General features: G+C 33.4%; 1 protein-coding gene and 1 non-coding gene across 3 annotated transcripts; one reads left to right on the forward strand and one right to left on the reverse strand.

The window, feature by feature from the left end:
- The first annotated feature begins 7,527 nt into the window (after nt 1–7,527).
- Nucleotides 7,528–7,601, forward strand: TRNAV-AAC. The gene has a single exon. It is a non-coding gene; the product is annotated as a tRNA-Val (tRNA).
- Nucleotides 7,602–9,793: 2,192 nt separating this feature from the next.
- LOC122023473 (nuclear pore complex protein NUP93A-like) lies at nt 9,794–20,816 on the reverse strand. Of its 2 annotated transcripts, XM_042581590.1 has the most exons (15): nt 20,656–20,816; nt 20,476–20,567; nt 20,313–20,379; nt 19,628–19,687; nt 18,134–18,223; nt 17,170–17,439; nt 16,862–16,957; nt 16,582–16,716; nt 15,769–15,822; nt 15,593–15,676; nt 14,141–14,227; nt 12,357–13,259; nt 11,141–11,322; nt 10,708–10,996; nt 9,794–10,278 (listed from the first exon to the last, which is right to left on the reverse strand). In XM_042581590.1, the coding sequence occupies exons 1-15, from the start codon at nt 20,755–20,757 to the stop codon at nt 10,201–10,203; spliced, it is 2,589 nt and encodes an 862-aa protein (XP_042437524.1). In that variant the 5' UTR covers nt 20,758–20,816; the 3' UTR covers nt 9,794–10,200. The 2 variants fall into 2 exon arrangements, with proteins under 2 accessions (XP_042437524.1, XP_042437525.1); XM_042581591.1 differs by lacking the exons at nt 20,476–20,567; nt 20,656–20,816 and having other exon boundaries at nt 20,296–20,384.
- Nucleotides 20,817–25,541: the final 4,725 nt, after the last annotated feature.

A 25,541-nucleotide genomic window follows, 5' to 3' on the forward strand; every position in this document is an offset into this window, starting at 1 on the left:
AAAATTTTCCTTATTTGCCAAGACCAAGGAATATAAAAAAGAGGGTAGAGGTGTCTCACCTCATATAACAACATACATCTAGTATTCCTCTCTTCTCTTCCTTGTGGTGGCCAGCCCTTTCCTCTCTTCTTCCTCTTCCCCTTTTCTTCTTCCTTGGCCAGCGACATCAACTCTCTAGGAGACCCTTGGTGGCCGGATTTTACTTGGAGAAGAAGTAGCGAAAGGAGGTTTTGTTTCTTGGCATCCCTTGGAGCTTGGTTGGTGGCCGAAGACCTTCATCTCTAGGAGATTCTTGGTGGCTGAAACTTGCAAGGAGAAGAAGGAGGCTTGGGTGGATTCTCGTCTCGGTAGATCGTCGCCCACACGACGTCCAAGATAAGAAGAGGAATACAACAGAAGATCGTGAGGTCTATAAGCTATAAAAGGTATAACTAGTTATTAGTTTCCGCATCATAACTAGTTCTTCCTTTTATTTAGATCTTGAAATACCAAACACAAGAGGCTAATGAATCTAGGTAATCGAATTTATGTTTTCGATTTTGTGTTTCTTTTGTTTTTCGAACTTATGATTCGATTGCTTTTTTTGGTTAAACCTAGGGTTACTACAAGGAAATTAAATATTAAATTTCGTTGAAAGGCTTTGTCTAGGAAGTGGTGGATGCTCCCATACCCAAGAAGGCCTAGTGCCTCACCATGTTTAACCTGGAAGTCGATCTCTGAAATTAATATTTAATTGAATTTGTAACATGGGTGGATTTGGATCAATAATGTTAAGCATCGTTTGCGATCCAAGTTTAAACCACTAAGAACAGATAAGTTGAATTTGGAATCAATAATATTAAGTTCTGTTTGCGATTCCAAATTTAATTTCTAAAGAGCACAATAGGTTGTTAGGAAAGGTTCAGGACTTGTACAAAATTTTTGTACAGGGGAACCGGTACAATATTCCGAGTAGCAACCAACAATCACCCCCTAGGACCTAGGGTTACCGTCCCCTAGGGTTTTCCACCTACCTAACCGTAGTTAGGACTTTTCATCACCTAGGGTTACCGCCCCCTAAGGTTTTCCACCTGCCTAGAATCTACTAGGACTTTTGCCTAAGACAATAAGTTCAATCAACCTTATTAGACAACAAGACATCTTAACTTTTGAATCCTTTGTCATTATCAAAACACAGGTTTGACGTCTGGTGCTTCCTGCACCAACAGGATAAGGGTTTGGGAGACCCTTTTTATCCATCCTTGACGGAACAAATATATTAATTATCATGGCAAATGACTCCATAAGCCATGGTTTCGGCTTCCTTTTATGTTCTCATGTATGTGCCTAAGTTAATTGAACAAAGGGTCATTCAGTGATTATTATAACTAATTTATTCTGATTGTCTTATCCCCTCAAAAAAGTTATTTTTACTACACCTCACTTTTTGATGTTAGTCTTGCTTTAGAGAGTAACTCAGATGGTTTCTATTTATATTGTCACTTATAGAGTGATAATTGATTAGGGACAAAGAATATGTATTCTTTGAAAGCCATATCTTTGATGGTTAGGAAGAGTTGTCTTGATCATTGACTTTGAATATGTTAAACTTCTAATAAACAACAAATATGCGTATTGGTTACTACTTAAGATTTTTTTGCTCTAACACTTGGTGAATTGGCTATTACGATCCTCTTAGAGGTGGTAGGGATGAACTTCTGGAGGATATAGTTAAAGCCATTGATGATGGTGATGAAGTCGAACATGCCAATCTTGCTCTAACACCACTACCGTACCACATTGTTTCTGCATTCATGTTGAAGCTAGCTCATAATATAAGTCCCATCTAGGAATCCATTTCCCAGTTTTATATGGTAATGTCTAAACTATTTGTCACCATCATTACCTTGAATTCTATATTGATATCCAAAATATAATGACGAATTAGGAAATAGTCCATCCTTGATTTTTTAATTTGAAAGTCTTTTTTTGCCATTTTTTTTTTTTTTTGTGGAGTAAGAATGTGGATGAGAAATAAATAGCATTCACCTCACTATCTTACTATGATTGTACTATTTTTTTTTTTTAAAAAAAAAAGGCTTTTGAACCTTACTATATTTCTGATCATCACCAAGTGTTCTAAATAAATTTGCTATTTTTGATGTAAAAGAGTTTGGCAAGTTTTTGCTAATTGTGTATTATGAAACTCCCAATAGTCTAAATTTCAATCTTGGAGAATCTATGTCGATATCGGGTTATCTCTTCCATTTTGTATTACAACAAATACTATGACAATTCATCCAATTTATAAGAATGACTATACATAAAATTGCTAAAAAATTATCTTAAATTCTTTGTTCTTTGTTTTTGGAAAAGAGTTGAACTTCATAGGTTGTGATGTGATTAGCATTGTCAAACTAGTCTGATTAAGAAAGAAAACTGTCCACTAATTAAATTTTCTGTAGTGCAATTTTAATGCGAGTAATATCTGGCTTTATTTATGAACAAGATGTGACTTTATACACTGTAGTTGTTTCCATTGTAGAATTACATGTCTCCCCTCACCAGATTATGTGCTGAATCTGTAGATTCACTTTTCTTGTTTTAAGGATGGAGTCGGTTTTAATTCTTATATCATAAACCCTATGTTAGTTTGAACTATCTGATAATAGTTTCCTATAAAATCATTAGTATAAAACAATCATTTGTTTATAAAACTATCAAGTTATGATTTCTCTGCTACCTTGTCTCATAAATGATACCCATCATGTTCTCTTCTCAAACTCTCAACTCAGAAACTATCATTCTCATAATCTTGATTTCTATGCAATATAATTCCTTCCACTATTTATATTGGTACATAATGGTATTGTATTGTGTGTGTAATGAAACTAAATGATTGACGGTAGGGTGTCAATTCGGGTCGGGTCGAAGCAAGGATATTACAAAATAATTCCACTCGAATCCGAACACAATCCAAAAACTCTAAACCCGAATCCAGATAATCCAACCAGCCTGAATAACCCAACCATCTTTTTTTTTTTTTTTGCTATTTTTCTTATAACTCTTGACTTTTATCTCAATACTTCATCATTATCATATTAATTTTTTTTTAATGTATAAAGAATCTTAATTTTTAAAACAAAATTTAATTTAACCCGAAAAAATTCCTTAAATCCTAAATTTAGATCGACTTGAACCCAATCTGATCCAAACACAACTTACAAATCCCCAACCCGAATCTAACCTAAACTCAAAAACTCATAACCCAATTTTTTTCGGATTGACTTAGATCGGATTGACGAATCAGGTTCATTTTTGATACCCTAATTGATGGATCTCTCCTCTTCTATTCACTTCTCTCCATTCATTCACTCAACTAATAATTTTTTTTAATCTCTTACTTCTTCCTTCCCCTTCCCCTCTCTTCCCTTTCAATCTTCCCCTGCAAAGATCTCAAACTAACTCCTTAAAAATCAACCAAAGGCAGCACTTTTTAAAGATGGCAAGCGCCACATAGTTTAGACTTAGCAAGTATTCAAACAGAAGCATGTGCTTGTTATCATTGTCTGAGTATTCCTTTGGCAAACTTGATAAATATATATGTAGTCAAAATATTCTTGGTAGAAAATAACAAGGGTGCCTCTTTTTTAAAAATTATCAAACAAACACCCTTCTCATAATTTGATATTTGAAATACCCTATATGTTCCACTTGAGAGCAACTTTGATCAAAGCTGCACCGCTTTATAGATACATTATTTCAAGAGGCACAAACAACTTTAACTTAAAATTATATCACTTTGGAGCACAAATGGGTATTTCGGGTATCAAACCATGAGTGAAGTGTTGTTTTGATAATTTTTTAAAGAGGTTTACCCTTATAACGATATAAATAACTAGAGGCCCTTTTTGATTCTTTGCCAATATTCTTCCTGTTTGGCATATATTCTTTTATATTTCATGTAACTTATTTAATCAACTGATGGCTATTGCTACCATTGATGCTTTTGGCAAGAATGGGAGAACAGAAGCTCTGTATTGTTACTCATGGAGAACATTATGATTGACAAGATTTTTGAGGCATAGTTGGATGTGCAAAAGCTGGTTGTTTATATTATACTTGTGACCTTCATTATCCAATTGCAGCAAAAGGTGATAATTCTCATCCCGAGGGTATCTCTTCAAGCTATAAGCAATTTCTAATGTACCAATATCCAAATTTACTTAATACCATGTCCAGATTAATCTTGTTTCTTGTGTAACTGTAAATGTTGGATATCTCTTGTACATCTATAAATGTTTCTCACGGATTTGATATAGTATCCATTTGAAGAAAAATTATAAGATAAATTTTGTTCTTTACTGATCCAGTGACTTCTTGGGAATAGGAAAAAAATTATCGTAAAGGAAGGTTTTGCCCATCTAAATTAAAAGGAAAACATGTCATTGAACTTGGAGCTAGTTGTGGCTTAGCTGGACTTGGTAAGTTGGTAGTACAAATTGGTATCTTTTGGATATATTTTTCCTTGTACAAATAGATCACTTCTAAATGGTATATACTTTAGGAATGGCATTGTTAGGGTGCAATGTAACATCAATTAACCAAACTGAGGTGTTACCATTACTGATGAGAAATACAGGGCACCACTCTTGTTGGATTACTCAAGCAAATCCTGATTCAGATTTTATTTGATTTTTTTTTATATGTAGCATTTGCATAACTCTCCCTTTGTTTTTATCCATATCGTGTGATAAGTAACCATTGTGATACAATATTCACATACATAGGGTTTTTAGTAAGTACATACCATACATGGGAATATTTTGTTTCTTATTCTATTACCGTAATCCATGCCCAACCAATAGTACAGATTTATCAAATTTGTTTGTTTATTCTTTTTTAAATCTTCCTGTTGAAAGGAGTTTTCCATTTGATTTGTTTTAACTCTTTTTGTTTGAGTTATACTTAATCCTTGTCAACTTTTTCAGCTACATCCACCCTGATCATGATATTGCTGATGTGACCTAATTCTTTAGTGTTTTTTTTTTGTGGCACCTTGGAAACTTGCACAAAATTTACATGCTTTGATCAAATGAGTGTATGACCAATTTGGTGAAATCCATGTGCTGAAATTTGATGCTTTTCGAGCCATGTTTGCTTCTTCCCCTTTCAACAGCCAAGGTTACATCAGGCTAGCCAAAAGTAAAATAAATTAATTAATTAATTAATAAAAACTACTAGTCATGATTTCTTTTACAAAGGTCTTGAATTAAATAGCTAACATGTATGTTCTTATGAATTTGCATGGCCAGTTCATTTCATCAATCATCTCGATTTTGGATTTTAGGTGGTATTTAGTTAAATGATAAAAATGATTATGAATATGAGTTTGATAGTAAGGTAGAATGATAATGAAAATAGAAATGAAATGCACCTATTTATATGGGTTTGGTTGATTCCCATAAATCTAGAAATCATTCTCAAATTATCATTCTCAAATCCATAATCCAAATACTATTTTTTACTATCATTCCATTTTCTCATTCCCAAATACAAAATCAAACACCCCTTAAATTAAACAAGGATATTCTAATGGATTGTCCTTTCAGGAAGAAAAAGTATGCTATGAATTGACTAATTATGTTGAAAACAACTTGCTTTGTACTTTATTATTTTGAGAACTTATGTTTGTTGCTTCTAGAAGTTAGCTAAAAATTGACACTTTGCTTCTCTGGGTAAATTTAAGTTGTTTTTCATATTACTGGATTGTTTAAGTTTCATTCCTCTTTACAGGTTCTGCATCATTTGGTTTCATTACAATTACGGAGCTGGACGGGGGAAACGAAGATTATATCAGAACTGTTGAACCTCCTTTTGATTTCATTCTTGGAACTGATGTGGTAAGTTCAATTGACATTGTTCCATGCAAAATAGATTCTCTCATGTTGTTAATAACTTAGTTTAGGTTAAACTCATGTTGTTAGTTTAACTAATTATACTCGAACTGTACTGAAAACATGTCTTTTACATATGTTCACCACCTTAACCCCTAATTATTGACATCATTAATTGATTTGATGTAAAAGTACTCATTTTAAAAATTTACTTGACACAAGTGACGTGGTACACACATCCTATGTTTCTGGCACATCATTATTTTGTTAGGTTAATTAACAAGGTGAAATAACATTAACTGAAAACTCAAAAGGGTATTTTGATGATTTTGAAACTTGCATCATCAGTCGTATAATTTCTGATCGGTCATAGGTAAAGTGATCCTCTAGATCTGAGATATAAGATGTAACCTAGACTAGTTCTTGACCTACCCCCGATTGATCGGGGTTCCCCAGCTCAGGCTTTATAGATGGTCATGTTTCCTTTGTTAAGAGAACGTCCGATTGGCTCTTCAACGGTCACATCGTGAAGAAGGACTCCCTCGCTATAGCTCATCCCCTTCATCAAGGCTCAATTTTGATGGTGCCTTTGAGCGGTCCTCCCAGGCTGTCTGTAGCTGAACCCAGGAGAGACGGGAAGCACTAAGCGACAACAATGTCAGGAAATTTTAACCTCCTATCAAAGAATAACTTTCATACGTTAGGGAATATTTTAGTGATCTGCTATTACCTAAGAGTGGAATCTTCCTTCTACTAATAGGAGGTTGCCGTACATCCTCTCTCACCCGATAAACCCTGACACCCGACATTCTCTGACAACGATTAGGCTCTGAAGGTATGCTTCGTCGTATAAAAAGGGAGGTTCTCTTCCTTAGCCAGATACACACACATACACACCTGTCTTTAACAGTTCTTTTTCCATCGTGTACTTTTTTTCTGGGAAAAAAAACCTGACTTGAGCATCGGAGGACCTGCACCGAGGATTTTTTCCTGATTTCTGGTCTCTAACACTCTGGATACTTATTTGAATGTGTGCAGAGTTCAAGCACCATCAATCCTCATACTATAAATCATATAGAGTTCCACGTGAATGTTTACTTTTCGAACATGCATATACGGAATGTGTCAGAATCGTCTCTCTATTAAAACCAACGTCATCTCTATCGCTTGTACCTTTATGGACATGCATAGTTATTCATCTAATTTAACATGCAAGGTAATCTGTTTGCTCCACATCTTTCCGTGTTTAATCTCCTGATTTGGATATGTATTTTTTAATTGAATTTCTTAATTAGGGATGTTTAAACAAATTAAATTCTCATATTAATGTACATTGAATATTCACCATCAATATTAATAATAGATTTATCTTATTATTTAAAAATTAGTTTACTTTTTTAATTAAATTTGATTTACAACTTATCAATAGAACACCATCTTTTTTTCATGTTCTATCGAATTAAATCGAAATTTTATTTCAATTTGTTTAAAGTTTTCTATTTGTACCAGTGCAGTAAGATTTACTAATATTGTCGAAATATTTTCCTAATATATTTTTATGTTCGAGTATAAGAAATCTAATTCTCGATCTGTTTTTAATTTGTATTATTCAATTGATTAAAAGTTTATTTTCTATTACTGAATGCAGCTGGGTGTCGTGGTGTAGTTGGTTATCACGTCAGTCTAACACACTGAAGGTCTCCGGTTCGAGTCCGGGCGAAGCCATGCTTTTTCAAATTTTTTTCTAAAGATGCTGCAAGTTATTCCGGCCCAACTTCAGGCTCATATGGGTTCAATTTTGAATTGCATGGCTCATCGACATTCAGCTCAGTTTATTTGCAATTATAAAAGTAGATAAATCCTAACCGTTCATCATCTAAGCGACGATCAGACGGGCACACGAATCTCAAATGGGCAGCTCAGCGTTACTTGTGTGAGGCCTCCGCTCTGTGGCTCTTTGCTTGAAACCAAACATGGCCACCGCCTCCTTGCTGCTTCATCGGCGATTCGCCCATTCTCGTTCCATCTACCGTTTCGCCCATCCTCCGCCCAATCCAATCTCCTAGCTCGAAGGTTCGTTTATCGATCCACAATTTCCTTTTCCTTCCATTATTTGTTCTCGTTGTTCCATGCGGATAAGAATTCGTCTTGCTCTGTTTTGGATTTAGTGTTGGTACAAAATCGTTTTAATCATGAACACCTCAATCAATGGCATTACTTCTTTTATTGTTTTGAGAAAAATAAAAAATAAAAACCATCTGGTTGTCTTCTCCTCCGAGTCTGTGACAGAGGCAGGAGCTAAACTTGTGCCTGCAACTGTAGCTTTTCTCTGCTTTCATCTTTTATTGTGCTATGCCACTTCATTGACGGACCATAATATCTATCAAGACCTGTGTCATCTCAGAATACGGTTCCTAGACCAGCAGCGAAGATTGGTGTTGCCGTTAACTGTTTTCTTTGTATTCGTATGTTATTTCACACTAGTTCCTGGGAGGGAGACGGTTATATTAGATGATAATTTACTAAATTGAGTTTCTGACCATTTGCTAATAGTCTGTGATGGGACTTTGGGAATAATTGTAAGTTTAACATATATCTTCATCATTTAGTATATGCATATATAAATTAAGTTATTGTATATCCATTAACGTGAAGATTTTAAATTAAATGATTTTTACAATACTTAAAAATATAATGATAACCTTCAAATTTTAAGAAACTAAAATCCTTTAGACAATTATGTTTCTCCCTCTTGATCTCTCTATTTTCATTATCTCTTTGATAGAGCAAAGGTCTACATATAGAGTAGAGGGAGAATCATTGTGTGACTTTTCATCTATACATTTCATCAATATGTACATTCAATTATCTTTTAATTCCATTCATTCATTCTCACATAAATATGAATATGATCTTTCATCTTTCTTTGCATTCATTTACATGAATAGGAAGAGAATTATCTCTTCATATACCAATATGAATTAGCCATTAAGTATAATTGTAACTCTTTAATAAAATCAAAGAACATAAATCATCATATGTGTGTCATTCATAATAAATAAAATATGATTTCTAACAATAATAAGTTAGTTATCATTTATTGAATTAGACAAAAGTCGGATTTGGGTAAAGGTGAAGAATTATCTTCACATATAATGACTAGCTTTGATTTTTTTAAAATTTATTTTCTCCTAATAATGAGTCAATCATGGAGAGTCGTCGAAATAACAGATTTTATAACTTACGAAAGTGATAGGAATTGACGTTGTCGCACTAAACAGAGTGAACACAGACAAATTCTAAAGCGGCACAAAGATCACTGCATCCAGCTCCGAGCAAACGTCAAGGAATAAAATTGTCACATTAGATGATGTTTGTTGCCTAGCCAACCCAGACTATCCATCATGACTCAATCTATCTATAAGAGTATTATCACATGAAATCTTATAAACAAAATTTGATACATCCGAGTATATCTTCTCCTGTCTTGGTCACCTGCATTAATATCTAATAGTATTCATGATTTATCTCCTCTGTATTGATTTAGGGACAGAGGATAACAAATTTCACTTTTTGTTAAAAAAAAAAAACTAGATTAATAAGATCCAATAAATTTGGTCAAAATGATCAATCCACCCGATTTGACCAATTCATCGAATCCATCTATATTCCTCAATCTCCCTAGCCCGACCTTTTCACTTCCCCCATCGCAATTATTGCAACTTTATATTTAATTAATAAATAATATTATTAATTATTTTAAATTTCTTAGAATAACAATTCCTCTCAAACCATTCATTCAAATGTTATGAACTATTCTCATTCCACTATACCGTATTAAACTCATCCATAAAGAAAGGCATCGGCACGGAATGATTAGAAAAATAGCATTTCCAATTAAAAAACACAATAAACAATAATCCCTAACCATTACTGTTTTTTTTATTAAGAGTCGAACCAGTATTTAGCATTTGCTCATGCATCAACAAATCAGGATTAGTTAGAACTCTGGTCCAGTTCCTAGAACTTGAGACTTTTCCGATGTAAACTCACATTTTTCTGGCCTAAATCCCGTAATTTACATAACAAATATCTACAGGAAACAAGCAAATCTTTGCATTAACCAGAATAAAGCAGTTAGTCATTACGTAAATGCCTTTCCATTAGAAGAGCATCAAGATAGAGACTCGAGATGAAATTAAGTAGCCGTGATTAAGGATTTGCAGTACTTGAGTTTAAGCAGCAGTGACTAAGAAGGTGCCACTTGTTTTGCAGGTACATATACTTCTGCACTGAGAATAGGCAGATTCAACCTCTGGCAACTTCATATGCTCCGAGCAACCCTCTCCATCAAGTCACGTGGCCAATTGCTATTCATATTGTTCGCTACCAGGTTGGCAATCTGCATCATAGAGGAAACAGGTTACGGACCATAATGGGTTGGTGCTGAGGCTACAAAAACTGGCAATGGAATTACGAGCTGATCCTTTTGAAGGTCCAAAATAATGAAATGGTTAATCAAAATAAGATAGGCGAGGAAATGAGAGATTTTTCCTCATTGCAGCATCTGAAAATATAAATAATCTAATTTTTCTATGCTTTTTCTGCAAACTGCCACCTAGCAATGAAGGAGTAAAGATAAGTCTTCTACACAAAAAGGTGTAGATAACAAAACACAAAACTCTAATTTGGTTATGTTGTTCCACTCATAACACTTTAGCTAATAATATAACTGACAGTGTTTAATACCGACATGAAATTATGAAGAAAAAAAGTGTCATAAAGATGAAACTCTGTATTTTGAGGAAGAAATAAAACACACTGTACTAACCTTAGACTTTAAAGCGCGTAATGTTCCATCAGAATCTCTAACATTTTCCAGACAAACAAGAGTGATTTTGAGGATATCTGGCACACATGCTTGTACGTAGGGAGACAAGCTACGGATATCATATGAAACATCAGGTACCAGAGGATTTAACGGGAGGAATGGGATTTTGACAATTTCCTGCAAAGCATCCACATGCTGGCCAGCTCTCGCTAGCTTATGCACTAGTAGAATAGCTTCAAGCTCCCGTAACACAGTTTGCTGTTCAGAAACAGGTTCCCTTTCTTGAAGGCTTCAAAACAAGATTAGTAAAGTTAGCTGTTTGCTGGTAAAAGAGAAAATCAATAAATAAAATAATGAAACATTACACAAATACAATTGCAAATAGAAGCACTGCCCCGTTAATCAAGTCTGCAACAATTTAAATATGTCTAACCTGGCATCAGAAGAAATCCTGTAGCTCTCTAATATATCATTGCCTGAATGAATCAGACTGGCAGCTTGACTATCACCATCTAATTTTCCTCGTGAAATGGCACAGATTGCATCTGAGAGACACTTGTTAACTGTTTCCAATGCTACAGCAAATGCTCCAACTCGCTTGTGTATTTCTATAGACTGAATATTAAGAGAGTTATTCAAACGAAATTTTCAAAGCTATCATACAGAATATTGCAACAACTGCCTAAACTTTTGACATGGATTTTCTGCCCAGTCATCTTAGGATTTTAATATCTATGAAAAACAAATTTTGGTTGATGTTTATGCATTTTCCAATATATTTCCGAACCAAACAATTTACCTGCAAGGTGAAAATTTTGCTCTTCAGATAAAATTGAGAGTCATGTCAATACCCTTACAAAACGGTGGATCAGATTTGTCAACCAATTAAAGGCAGTAAAATTAGTCTGACTGGAATTTGGACCAAGAATCTTTTATTTTTTCCCAATAACAAGTGCCCAAAACTAGGAATGCTCCGGCCGATTAATATTGTAACCAACTTCCGGTTCATGTTAAGTTACATGTATCCATATATCAAAGTCATAACAGCACTCTCAAATCAGTAAAAACTGAGAACCAATTATTTCATAACTGTCGCTGTCATTTTATACATGCAAATAAAATAGAGGTTGAAATCAAATACTTTAACAAGAAAGAAAGGGTATTTATTACTTGAGTTATTACAAAACCAAATACAAACTATAATAGTTCAAATCAGAACATCTAGGATGGGTATTACTTGACATTTTGCTTATACATATATTTGCTAGTAGACCAAAACCATAGCAACAGACTCCTAATTGATATTAAGCCATGTTTTCTAACGCAATTATGACACAGCAAGTGGCACACCTTTATTCTGCCTTTTGGTGAAATATTGCATTTTCTGTGTCAGCTTATTAACAGCTACATTTGGTTTAAGTTAAAAAAGGTTGTGACACCAGAATCTAATGTCAATTTAATGTTTGATTGTGTTTTTTGAAATGTAAAAGGCTAGCCAATAAATTTAAAATGCATTAACAAGAAAGACAATAAGTTCAAAATGCATTAAGAACGGAACAAATATGCAGCAAAATTTGATAGTAAAATTTGCTAACTGATTGAACTCTAGCACAAGAAGATAAAGTTATGCAAGGGTTAAGATGACATACTTTATCATGGAGTCCAGATTCTTGGCATTGGCGAGCAGCTTCAAGTAAAAACTGTTTTCGGCTATTCTGATCCATCATATATTTACTAAGTGAACCTTCCTCCCCAGTGCCTCTTGGACCAAGTAAAAGAGAAACACCACCATCTTTTAGCAATATCTCTGTAAGTAGCTGTGACAACATCTTATTTTGCTGCCGTTGCTGGTCGTTACTACCCTGTGCACGCCATGACACTTCTCCACCACCCATAGCAGCAGCTGCTTGAGCATAATATTCTAGAGCTAATTCAAGATTACCTTGACGCAAATACACTGAACCATATTGTTTAATTATGCTTGCAACTTCAGCACAAGCATCCATAATTCCTCTCTTGCTGTAAGCTCCAATCCCATCCGAAAGAACTCCATGATCTGCTAAAGCTATTGATATATGCACAGAATCCACATTGTATCCCTCCTCTCCTACTTCTTTAGACAAATATACAACTGCTGGAAGCAACTGAATACTCAAAAGTAAAACATATGGATAAACCAAAGGGTCTTTCCCATTTTTTGTATAGTATGATGGCTCAAATTTATTCAAATAACCTTGAAGATCATCTAGGCTATATGGCACCAAGCCTTCACTTAGAACTATGGAAGAGGATCCACCAGAGAAATCCCTTACTGCTGATAATTTGAACCACAAGAAATCTTCTATAGTATTGAAAAGATTTGGCATATCTCTAAGCAACCTGTCTATCTGGCGTCGATTGCCAGAAATCATTGCATATAGTAACAATTTCTTCCTGTCATAACCAGGTCGCCCTGCTCGATCACCCATTCTTAACAATTTTTCACACTCTTCGGAAGCAGCAGAAGCAGTATCTGGTGAAATTGAACCACTAGAAGCAATCCACTCTGCAAGCTGCCAACTAAATAGCATTAGCAAATCAATCAGAGAAGAATAAATAATCAACACCAAGGCAATGTTTTCTACAGTGGGGAGAAACAGTACAGGGATTTAGTAAAGGAAATGAGAAGGGATTGGGAAAGTTCACTGTTTCCTTTGAGGAAAATAAAGAGAGGGATAGAAGTTTGAAAGGAAACACAGACAGCTGAATCCATGATTTCTTAAGGAAATTTTCGTATTATCAATTTGTTCCATTTCAGTCTCTTTAGCACCCTCTTGGGCGAATCAAATTGATGAAACCAAAATACCCTTTAACTTACATTGTTATAAATATACCGGTCTGTTTCCAAGGCACTCTATGTTCACATGATCCCTCAACAAGGTCAGCAACGATCACACTGACAATCAGTAACAGAAGAAACAAGGGTAAATCGATACAGTGGATGGTTTCTTCTTTGTCCATAAGTATGTATAGAGACAAAGGTGTCACGTTTTAAAATACTTGTTTCTTTAGAAGGGTGGATTTGTAATAAATTGTTCTGTCCTGCTTGTTAATCTCTTCACAAAAATAGTGCTTAATGAAATTATCATATTTTTCTTTCAGCTCAAGGAAATCAAAAGAGACTAGTTCATTATTTCTCTCCCTTAACATTTCAATCCTCTATCTCCTCTAAAGGAGCAATGTTTTTAAAACTAAACCAAGCAAGGAACTAAAGGTCCTGCTGTTTTCTGGTTGAATTGACCCAATCTGGTTGAACCAGGTGACTTTCACTAATAAAACCAAATCAGTTAGACTTCCAGTTCCCAGCTTGACTAATTGAACTTATCAGTTCCATCTGCATTCAAAAACACCACTTTTGATCATTGAAAGGGAGCGCAACCTAAGAAATAGGTACCTGAGGAGCAAAATGGTGGGCAGCACGTGACAATTCAGCAACTTTCTTTGCTTCGTTGTAGTAGCCTGTTCTTAGACAATAATAAATCTGCATACGACAAACAAGACAAATAGTACCTAGTTAATACAAATACAATATAAAGTATACCTATATTTTCCTCGACTACAGTGTGTAGCTAAAGCAAATTGGCAACAGAAAATATAACTACCAGTCAGGAATGATAAAAATTGGAATGTGATCATTATAACTCAAGGAAAGCAACTACTAATGCTAATGCTCAACCACATTTATTAATTTAATAGTTGAAATTGAATTCATTATCATTTATGTAACCATTGATACAATTCTAATGAATACAAGACAACCAACAAGAATTATCGGAGAGCAATTTACCCACCAAATAAAGAGTATGAAAATACTTTTGTGTTACTTTTCAACAATGTTTGCATACTAAAACTCTGTAAAGGTCTATTTGTCATCTAGATGCAGCAGTGGCATCCACACTTCAAGAAATCTATTCACAGGACTAATATCCTGGAAAGTTATACTAGGAATGATAAATATCATATCATTCTCAGAAAAAATGTGGAGTATTTACATTATAACATTTGAAATGTCATAATCAATATATTATACAAAAGTGTCCATGATTGAAACAAATTTTCTTTCAGAATCATAGGTGATGAATCTCAGAAAACCCACCTATTCTATGGGCTCTGTCATCATTATTTTCAGGAAATTAGACCATGGTGTAGGAATAATCATAAATACAAGATTTTAGTATTTAGTGTCATTCCAGCAACACAGGAATCAAGAATCTGTAAGCAAACATAAATTGAGTTTGGGGTGCTTTCTCAAAGTGCTTTGAAAGCCAAAGCACTTTAGGAGTTAATTATAGTGTTTGATAAACTCATGTTCAAAATGTTTTTACCAGAGCCGTAGAGAGTGCTTCCTGAAGCTATAGTAATATTTAAAAACAGTAATCACATAAGATATTATATTATGTATCCACAAAATGAGATGTAAATTTAATTATTTCTTTATACTTTCAATTAATAAAATGTTGTATTCTTATTATGTTATCATTGTTTTGCTTACAGTGAAAAGTGCTTTCTAAATTACATTACCAAACACTATAAACTATAAAGCCTAACAAAGCAATTTTCAGGTATGGATTACTGAACAGCAAATTTCACAGAATGCACATTAGCAAAAAAGTGCATTTTCTAAATGTTCTTTTAAAATGAAAATGCAATGTCAAACCCAGACATAGGATGAGTGGATTCAATTGAAACCATTGATTCATGCTAATTCCCATTCCATACCATCTATATCACACCTCAACATTCTTGCTAGGCATTAAATAACAAACTCATCATCAGCAAAAAAATCTTAGAAAATGTGCAAAGGGTTGCCTAGTTAATGCAAATTCTAAAATGCAAAAGAAGTTACCTGTTGCCAGGTTGTGTCAACTGGGGGCTGCCTAGACTTATCCCCTGCATCAAAATCTAGCACACCATGATCTCTAAGTCGCACCTGTCAATAGGCACATAAAACCACTATAAAGGCACCATGCGCATTGATGCCATGGAGAACAGCAAGAAAAATGAATTAACAATTCAACAAACCCGGAGAAATGCCTGGATCTTTTCCAGGTTGCCAACAGCTCCACCTAGAGCAGCCTAAACCCAAAAAGCAGAAAAAGCATGCTAATCATATTGATAAAAGAAAATACACCGAATAGAGCATAATCAAACAAATAAAAGCAATATTGGACACTCATTCTCAAGATATTATTGGAAACAAAAAAAAAAAAGAAATAAGCATCCTAATACAAGAAAACAGTAAATGATTTTCACATTTGCATTTGGAAACCTATGTCATTTATTATGAGAAACATTTCCAGTTTATTAATATTGAACTGACAAAAATTAGAAAATAATACACTTATAAAGAAAAGAAATTTTTATGCTTATATTAGGATATTTGAATTGCCACTATGGCAATCTCATCACTGCCATAAGCACCATGTCCGTTAGTCAGACTCGCATAAACAAAACCCCCGTTAAGAGCATTACAGCAGCAACTGTTCGATCAACAATATTGTTGAGATATTTAAAATGGGGACAACGATAACCTAAAGCCTTGTAGATTAGGTAACAAAATAAGAGAATTAACTGCATGGTAAGGTTCCTTCAAAAGATCGTCCAAAATAATTTCTTGAGGCGGACAAATACAAGTCAAAACTACAGTCCAAACTATGTGAAGAATGAAATTTCAACTGACCCAAAAAAAAAACAACAAATCAAGATGCCTTGCAATGCATAGAAAATTCTAAATAACACATATAATTATTAATTGTACGTTCTCAAAAACTGAGCTGTAAGTCTACCCAAAATGGTATATCCTGTGAACAATAACCATTCACGGAAGAATGATACCTGTGCAGGATGGGCTTTTATGGTATCAAGGATATATTTCTCATGGCCCCATTCAAGATGGTGCCTTGCACCTGTTATGAGAATCATTTTCCTTGACAATTTATGTTGATAATTTAAATATTCACCCACTAATGCCTGCATGAAATACCATCAAGAAAATTATTGAAGGATTTGTATAACATTTCCATGATAAAAAGAAACCAGATTACAATAATTGATTGTTAGTCACTACTGGCACAGATGAATGCCATTAGCAATCTCCAGTAACTAAAAAGCATACCTGGGTGAGGTGCCATATTTTCTGCAAGGTAACTGACTTACTACCAGAAAAATCGAGGTTCAAATTCTCATAAGCTGTCTTGAAAGCTGTAGCAGGCTAGCCAAAATATGAAATCAATTAATGCAGTGAAACAAAATCATGCAAAAATTAAGATAGACTTTGTCATGCAGCGAGATAATTTAGTCAAAATGGCATAGGAATTGAGGAGTAACTAAATCTATTATGTCCAATGATAAAACTCAAAACTACTCAGATAATTTCTACTAGAGACAAAATAAAAAGTGTTCTACTGGAAAACATTATCTTACTTTAAAAGGTAATCCACGTGCCCTGGCCTCATTTAGACTATTCACTATCTCAGCATATACTGTAGCTTTCTTATCGATTATTGGCTTATTAGCTAGAGCCACAACTTCCATGACTGATGGGCCCTTGGGAACATTAGGACTGGATATTTGAGATGACATCTGAACATTACGAACAAGCCCACCACTTAAAGCACCACTGTTTCCCCTTGGCAATGTAGAGAGTCGACTTAAGCTTTGCAAAAATTCTCTCTTTTCCTTTTGCCAGTCCTCCTATAGAATACTAAACTTAATCAAGACAGAAGAGACTAAAGAGAGGGAAAATGGCGTTGAGCATTGATCATATATGAGTATCAATGTTAAGGTAAACAAAATAAAATGACAGAGATACATAGGCATGCATAATCTTGCAAAGGAAACACTAAAAGTCATGGACATATCTATAAAAAACACATATTATAAAGACATGAATCTAACTTCTAAGTGTCATGAAATGAATCATGATGCCCCAAGGAGAATAAAAGAATTTCAACACGTCTCTGATTTAATCTAACACTAACGACAATAATGTTGACATGGAATGTCAAGAGGCCATAGCTTTTTCTGTATTGTATTAATGTGACAATAGAGTTATGCACACACAAGTAGAGCACAATGATCCAAAAGTTAAATATCATCAATAATGTTGTCAGCAGGGACTGAATTTGCAAGTAACAGATATCAAACTTGATGTCCCTACATCAACTTGTGAGGATCTTGGTATCACATTCTTTTACCATGTCTATTGATCCAGTAGATAAATTAGTGCATGCATCATTCTATGTTATCCATTACAAGTACATATCTAGAATGGGTATAATGACTTAGCACATGGCATGCATCCTTGGTGCTTGCTACATACAGAGATGGTGCTAATATGACAGAGACAGAAGTATTGCATCTCAAAAATTAATAGAATGATGCACACCTCTAAGACTCGCATCATGTGTTCATTGAAGCTTCTCAAATTGTCCTTTTGAGCTTCTTGGATGGATGAAACCATTGCCATTTCATGAACCTGTCAAAAGGGGAATCAAATCACCCCTTAATTAACTCCACAGTGCATATATCATCATTCATCAGTGAGAAAATATTAGCTGTTATATTTCAAGAGAAATGCAACAACCAGGATGCTCGTAAATAGGCAAATGTAAAACTAAGAATTGGACGCTCAGGTCCAGAAAATTGATAATAAAAAAAAAAAAAACAGGAAGTGACAATTGAGAAAATTAACAGAAAATATGAACCTGCAGAGCTGTGAAAATCCTAATCCATCAATTCAAAGAGGCCACAAGTATTTAGAAAAATGAGTTCTTCAATTTTCTTACTAAGAAGAGGAAAACCATTATGAAGCATGTTTGACAAGAGCTTCTCAAGATAATGGTTGATGTAGAACTCAAAAATGAATGAAATGTTTCACATTTTTTGAAATCGTAACTCAAAAGGATGTGAATATCCGCAATGAAAATTTCAAGCAATTTTTTTCATATAAGAAACTTAGGATGTGATTTTTTCTTCAAGAAAAAATACCAGTTTGCGATAAAGGAAAACCAATCGTGAGAATATGTTAGGTAGGAATATCTCAAGAAATGGATGATATCGAAATCAAATAAAATTAATTTTTCTTATTTTTTAGAATAGCTGGTCATTCACTATGTATTTTTATTTCATATAGAATTTGAAAAGACAAAACAGTCTTGTTATTTTAATTTTCTTTTCAATTTTCAGATTCTCTTTCAGAAAATGTTAAAAATTGAAAGCAAAATTCACAAGCAAACATATCCTGCGCTTCTGAAAGTAAATGTGATAATCATCAACCAAACAAGTAGCATAACCTATCTAGTTTGCATTTGACAAGATATTAAGAACATTGTAGAAAGAAACAATCATACAGCAAATGGGTGAAGAGGACAACTAAGGATGAACAATTATCCATATTTCCTAAGAAGTGTATAGGAATTAACTATATTGCACCATGATTGGTAATGCATAAAAATGCTTGTGTGGAATGAAGTACAGATCTGAAAGGCATCCTCAACCCTCAAACATAATGATTTAGTACTCAATCTACAGCAGCCTGCACCTATGATTTCAAGGTGGGGCACTGAAAATCAAGCTCGCTCAACTCTCTGCTTGGTGCAAGCTATGTTGTACTTTTATGGAGTTTTCTTAGAGGCTATCCATTAGGTTTCACATGAAATATGTGTGACATCATATAGAGCAATACAGCACATTAAGAAGAATATTCTAGCTTAGCCTTCAAGTACACTCTCTCGTGAGTACAACTGATCAACTAACTCAAATTTTTTTTAAAAAAAAACAAGATAACAGATTATGAACAAAGAGCAGTGCATAGCAGGAGCTAACAAGAGAGAAAAGATGAAGGAAAAAAAAGGAGGAGAAGAAAAAGAAGAAGAGGTACCTGCTGCAAATACTCCTCGACATTTGTCGCCTCAGAAGGAAAGACATCCTCAAATGATGTCTGGAAAGATAAAAATAGTATAAACAAAGAGTTCCTCAGCAGTTCGTCATTATATATCAAGTGGATTGAAGCTGCAGTAATATGTGAAAGACCTCTATGACTTGGTATCTGAAATAACTTAAATGAAATAGAAATAGAAATAGAAATTGAACCACTCATTGTTGTAAGGAAGTGATCAATTTACAGTATAGCTGTTTATTTTCCAATTTTCTAACAGCATTGCTCATGGACACTAACTGCTGTGCACTGAAGTTTAATATACATGTTGGTAATAGGTGAAGGCACTAATCAGTCTAATGATGATCTCGTAAAAATTGAAATTCTTTTCTGCATGTATTGATTTGTTGTTTTCTCTTTCAGCACATCATGCTTGAAGACATTCATATGCACCAAAAGTTCTTTATGGGATTGTTGGTTTAGGGAAGTTTGTTAGGAAGTCGATGAGATTTTGATCAACTGATTATTATTCATGCAGTCAAAAAGCTGAGTTTCTATCCAGTTCCATTTTTGTCTAAAGTGAAGCAATGGGCAAACCATATAGCTCGCGTGTATAACAAACCCTCTATCAGCCGGCAACAAAAATTTAACAAAAAGTGAAAATGCCAAACCGTTGGATACCATCCACCTTCAGCTCGAAAGACTTCAGATCCCTAGCCAACCGTTCTGCATCTATCCCTTCCCGGGCAAGTAACCTGCTCAAGAGATGGTACCACAAAAGTTTCGGAACCTAAAATTGTCAGAATTCAGGAGTTAAATTCCTGAAAGCGGGACACGGAAAGAGTCATTGCCTGGTGGCCGAGATGGACTGAGAGGGGGCTTCCGCGCGGAGGGTCTTTGATTTCAGCTTCTTGGAAAGCGACTCCAATTGATCGAGGTTCCGCTGCAAATAAGATCCAGTAAACAGCCAAACGATTCAGATGGTCGGAGGAGTGTGCTTATGCGTGTGGGTGAGTCGGAAGATGGGGTACCTGGAGAGGGGGGAAATGGGACGAAGGGCCGGCATGCTCCAACAACTTGGTGGAAGAGTGGAGGAGCTCCGTCCACCCGCTCATCTCCTGATCATTCGCCATTTCTTCTTCCCCCTCGTCGAAACCCTAATCTTGAGGGTTTCGGTTCGAAGCGCCGGGGTTTTAACGTACCGACTGGCACTAGAAACGTGCTTTTCGATTCCCAAATTTACCCCTATAATTATGAAAAAAAATCCAAATTGACCCAGAACTTTCATTTATTTAATTTGACAACTCCTGCTACCAAAGAGGCCCTCTAAATCTTAGTTCTCTTGTATCTGAGCAAAGTGAGGAACTGACAAAGAGAACACTTGTTGCTGCTATCAGACAGAGTGTAATATGTTAATTTACTAAGCTCAAAAGAGTTGGATGAACAACATTTTCGACCAAACTTAGATGCTATTGTTTTAATATATAGATATTATCATATACAAAATTTGATTTGGTGAATTGTTTTGATGTTGCTTCTTCAAGATCTGTAAACAAGACCTTTTGGTGGAGTCATTTGGCGGCACATGCAGAGTGTTTAATTTCGCTGCAAAAAGTTTACAATTTGGCATCAAAATTTTTTAATGATTGAATTTGCAGAGTCAATAATATAATTAATTCTAGCTACTAGTTTATTCCTTCCTTGAGTCTGCTTATCCTCTGCCTCTGCATGCCTTTTCAATATCTTATAAACTGCAATTATGTTTCATAATCAAAGGAATAGTTATCCTATTGGTCTTCCATTATCGTTTTGTTAGCTCATTTCAAAATTATTAATTTTTCTCTCGTTCCATTCTCCATATTATAAATAATATGTGAAAAGTATCAATGGAAAAGAGACAAAAAGGAATAGAAAGAAGTTTTTATTATGAATAGGATTTTAGTTTAATATGAGAAGTTTTAACACGATTGATTTATATTTATTCCTATATATCTTGATGATGATGTGAATAAATGTATAAGGAAATTTTTTTTCATGCATGGGTACACAGAAGTACAAATCCAGAATTTGAATTGTATTAAATCAAGTTGACTCATGTGCGAATAGACTTGTGCATGTCGAATGTCGGACCAGTCGAGACAAAAATTTACACAAGCAAATAAACTAATGTTTTATCACATAAATCATTTTGCTGTTTATTTAAGTATGTAACGGATGCATAATGGAAGCTCTCCATCTACGTTCTCCCTCACTCTTCTTTGTCGTGCATCTCTTACTCGTCAGTGTACCCGTGATAATTGTCAGGTGTCTTTCAGTTCGTCATGACCATTAGTGCTTGGCGTATCACAGTTTGGGTTTAGAGTAACCATTGTATCTTGATAAATAGACGGTCCAAAAAAATTTTGAAACACAATCAAAAGTGGGGCAAATCTATTTCAAGGAAATTGTGTCCATCACATGTCTTGAAATCTTCAGCCTCTCTGCACTCAACCGCTCTGCACTTGGTCGTTCAGTACTTAGTTGCTTTGCACTCCACCACTTTGTAGTTTGCACTCAACACTGTAGAAATCAGTATCCGTTAATAGTCTGAGATTATTTGCTTAGATAATTTTGATAAATAAATTAAATTTTATTTGATGTAATTTTAATTCGACTAATTTCTTAAAATCTCCTATAGATTATCCAACATAATATACATTTTGACTTAAATATAAATATTAATATTACTATAGTTTAAACGAGCATTCAGATTTATCATAAACTAGCTAAATTTAAAAGACTTCTTAGGCTGAAATGCAATCCAAAAAAAAAAAAATGATTCAATCTTGAGTCAAGACGAATTAGATTATACAAATCACACGGACTAAATAAATTAGACTAATTAGTTTGATCAATTATATCATTGAAGACACTGGAGTCACTCGATTGACATAGGGGTTATATAAGCTAAGTCAACCAATCCGATTGTTCAATCGGGAATATTAACAAGCCTAACTAATGAAATGATCGAGTCTAGTTGGTCAGATTATAAAATGAAACACTTACATTTGACCAACTAGGTAATCACAACAAATAAATTGATTAAGCTAAGCAAAAGATAGATTGGTCAGATTAAATCAATTCACTGAGCTATAAGATGGGTTGTTCGATTTAAAAAAACAAAGAAGAAGATGGGTAATAACCAAAATAAACATTTTATAAGAGGATAATTTATCATCAAAAATATTTAAAACTTTTCTTATAAATTATATGTAAAATTATTTTTAACAATTACACATTAAATTATTGTTCGATAGTTTTTAACAGTTCGATCTTTAACTTTAATCCTATAAGACGATTATGGTTCACAGTTCGGAATCATTGGTTCGTAGTTTGTCATAGTTCATCACGATTTAAGATTTTTATATTATAAAAAATAAAATTAACAATTCATAAAATTGTTTATAGGAGAAAATTGATTTATAATTAATAAGAATAATTATATAGTAAAAAATATATTAATAAGTTATTAAATAATTAATGAACCTATTAAATTATTTATTCATAAATAATTATAAATTAATTAATAAATAAATATTATTTATTAGTTATTAAATAATTAACTAACTCTAATAAAAATTTTAATAGTTATTGTTTAATTGGGTAGGATACTTATTTTTTATTTTGGATATCTCCTCAACAATCTCATTTTTAACATTAAAGTAAAAATCCGCCCTTGACACGATTACGGGACGTAATTATGGACCGAGGTTGAATTTGACTATTCCACCCCCTCTGTCCACCAACTATGGAATGACGACCTGCACCACCCTCGCAGTTGCAGTCGCCGACTCCGTGGAGTACACCGCTGCCTCTGCAAAGTACACTGTCACCGCCTCCGCGGAGTACGTTGTTGGTCGTGTCGCTCCCACTGCTCTCATCGCTGGCTCGCTGCTCCCGCCGCTATTCCCGCCACCTAAATCTTTTCTATTTTTGTTGGAGATGCTTTAATTTGTGGCTCCCGTTTAGATCTTTTCTATTTTTTTTTGGAGATATATGCTTTGTCGCTCGCTTAGATCTTTTCTATTTTCTACTAGGACTATAAAAATTAGATTTCAACCTGTAAATATTTCAAAATGTGATTACCGATGAGCTTTCGAACTGTTTGAACCGTTAACCAGAATAAACTTTTTTTTTATCTAGTATAATTTTTGGAATGATTGGCCACCCAATCTAATTTAGTATCAGACATATAGGTGATCAAAAATTCTGTTAAATCGAATAAATTTCTTTATTTTTTTGAAAAAACGATTGATTAGGCTAATTTAGTTTAGATTTTGTTTTGAAATTTCTTATTCAGTTAAACTGAAAAAATCATATTTTTAATCCGAATCAAAATTTTAGATCTTAAATTTTAGATCGAAATAAATTTTTATTAAATCACATCAAATTTTTTTAAAAAATAGTTTGTTCGATTTGATTTTATCAAAAATTCGGTTCAATTTATTTGATTTTTTTTTATTGAAAATCGGTTCAATTCATATTGTTAAAAAAAAATAATTTAGCACAATTTAATTAATTTGATTTAGTTTAGTTCAATTATAAATTGAATACTCATCCTTATTTTTGAGATATTTTTTTTTATTACTTTCATATGTATAAATTATGTGAAATAGGGACTAATATGGTGTCAATTGATTTGTTAAAGCAAACTATTAATTATTATGACTTTCATTATCCTCTTGCAATTTTAGAGTTTAGTTGGTGGTCGTGTAATTTATTTTATCTTGATTTGTTTTGGCATGATAATTAAATTTTTAAAATAGACACACGATTCATTATAATTTGTAAAAAAAAAAACAAATACTAAATCCATGACCAAATAACATTAACTTTTATCAAAAACTAATTATGATGTGTCAAGATAAAATAACACACCTACCAAATATATGACATTACATGCGTCTACCAAATCATTTAAATTATAAATTGAAGACAAAACAAATTAGTTATCCTCGTTCTCCAGAATAAATACTGAAACCATCATTTTTAACATCAATAAACGCAAAAATACCAAAAATGCGAGGCTCACCAAAATACAAATGGAGAAATCTAAAATGAGTAGAAGAGTAAAACCTACATGAATATTGATAGAATCTCTTCCTTTGAACCATAGTTTTCATATCAACTCGCAAAAAAGGAAAAATTTTACAGATGCCAATGGATCTTATCTTTGTCTGCTCTGGCAGTAGACAACAAAGCTAGTAGAAAAAGAAAAGGTGCAGTTACATAGATGGAAGCAGAAGCAGAAATGAATCCGTGCCCATAATTTAAATCTACTTTTAAGACATCTCGTTAAAATTTTGAATGAGTTATTTTTAAAATATTAATATACCATATTAACATTATAAAAACTCATTGAAATATTTCTTATTGTTAAAGTCTTAAGTGAATTTTTTTTTCTATAATTCTCTCCACATGTAGTTACATGACTCACACATATTATATCAATTTCAATACAAATTTGCTATTCTCTCCACAATTTTAAAAAAAAACTACATACAATTTTTTCATTTAATATCTTTATATAATTTTCATTTGATATTTTAATTAATTATAATCTTTAGTTTAATTTATTTATAATTAACAAATAATTAATTAATAAATGTACAATTATAAATATAATATAATTTATCATTTTATTTAATATTTAATTATTTGATAAATTTAATTTAATTATAATCATTTGTATATCTTTTTAACTTATCTCAAATATATTTATTTTTAAAAGAAAAAATATATAATTTTAATTATTACTAATTATTTATAAACTGAAACATGATAATTAGTTCATAAAATAATTTATTTTAAATTATTTTAAAAAGTCAATCATGTACATTAATTATTGACTCCACCTTAAAAAAAAAAAAAAAAAAAA

This window comes from Zingiber officinale, chromosome 9B (assembly GCF_018446385.1).
Source record: "Zingiber officinale cultivar Zhangliang chromosome 9B, Zo_v1.1, whole genome shotgun sequence".
In the NCBI taxonomy this organism is placed as follows: Eukaryota; Viridiplantae; Streptophyta; class Magnoliopsida; order Zingiberales; family Zingiberaceae; genus Zingiber; species Zingiber officinale.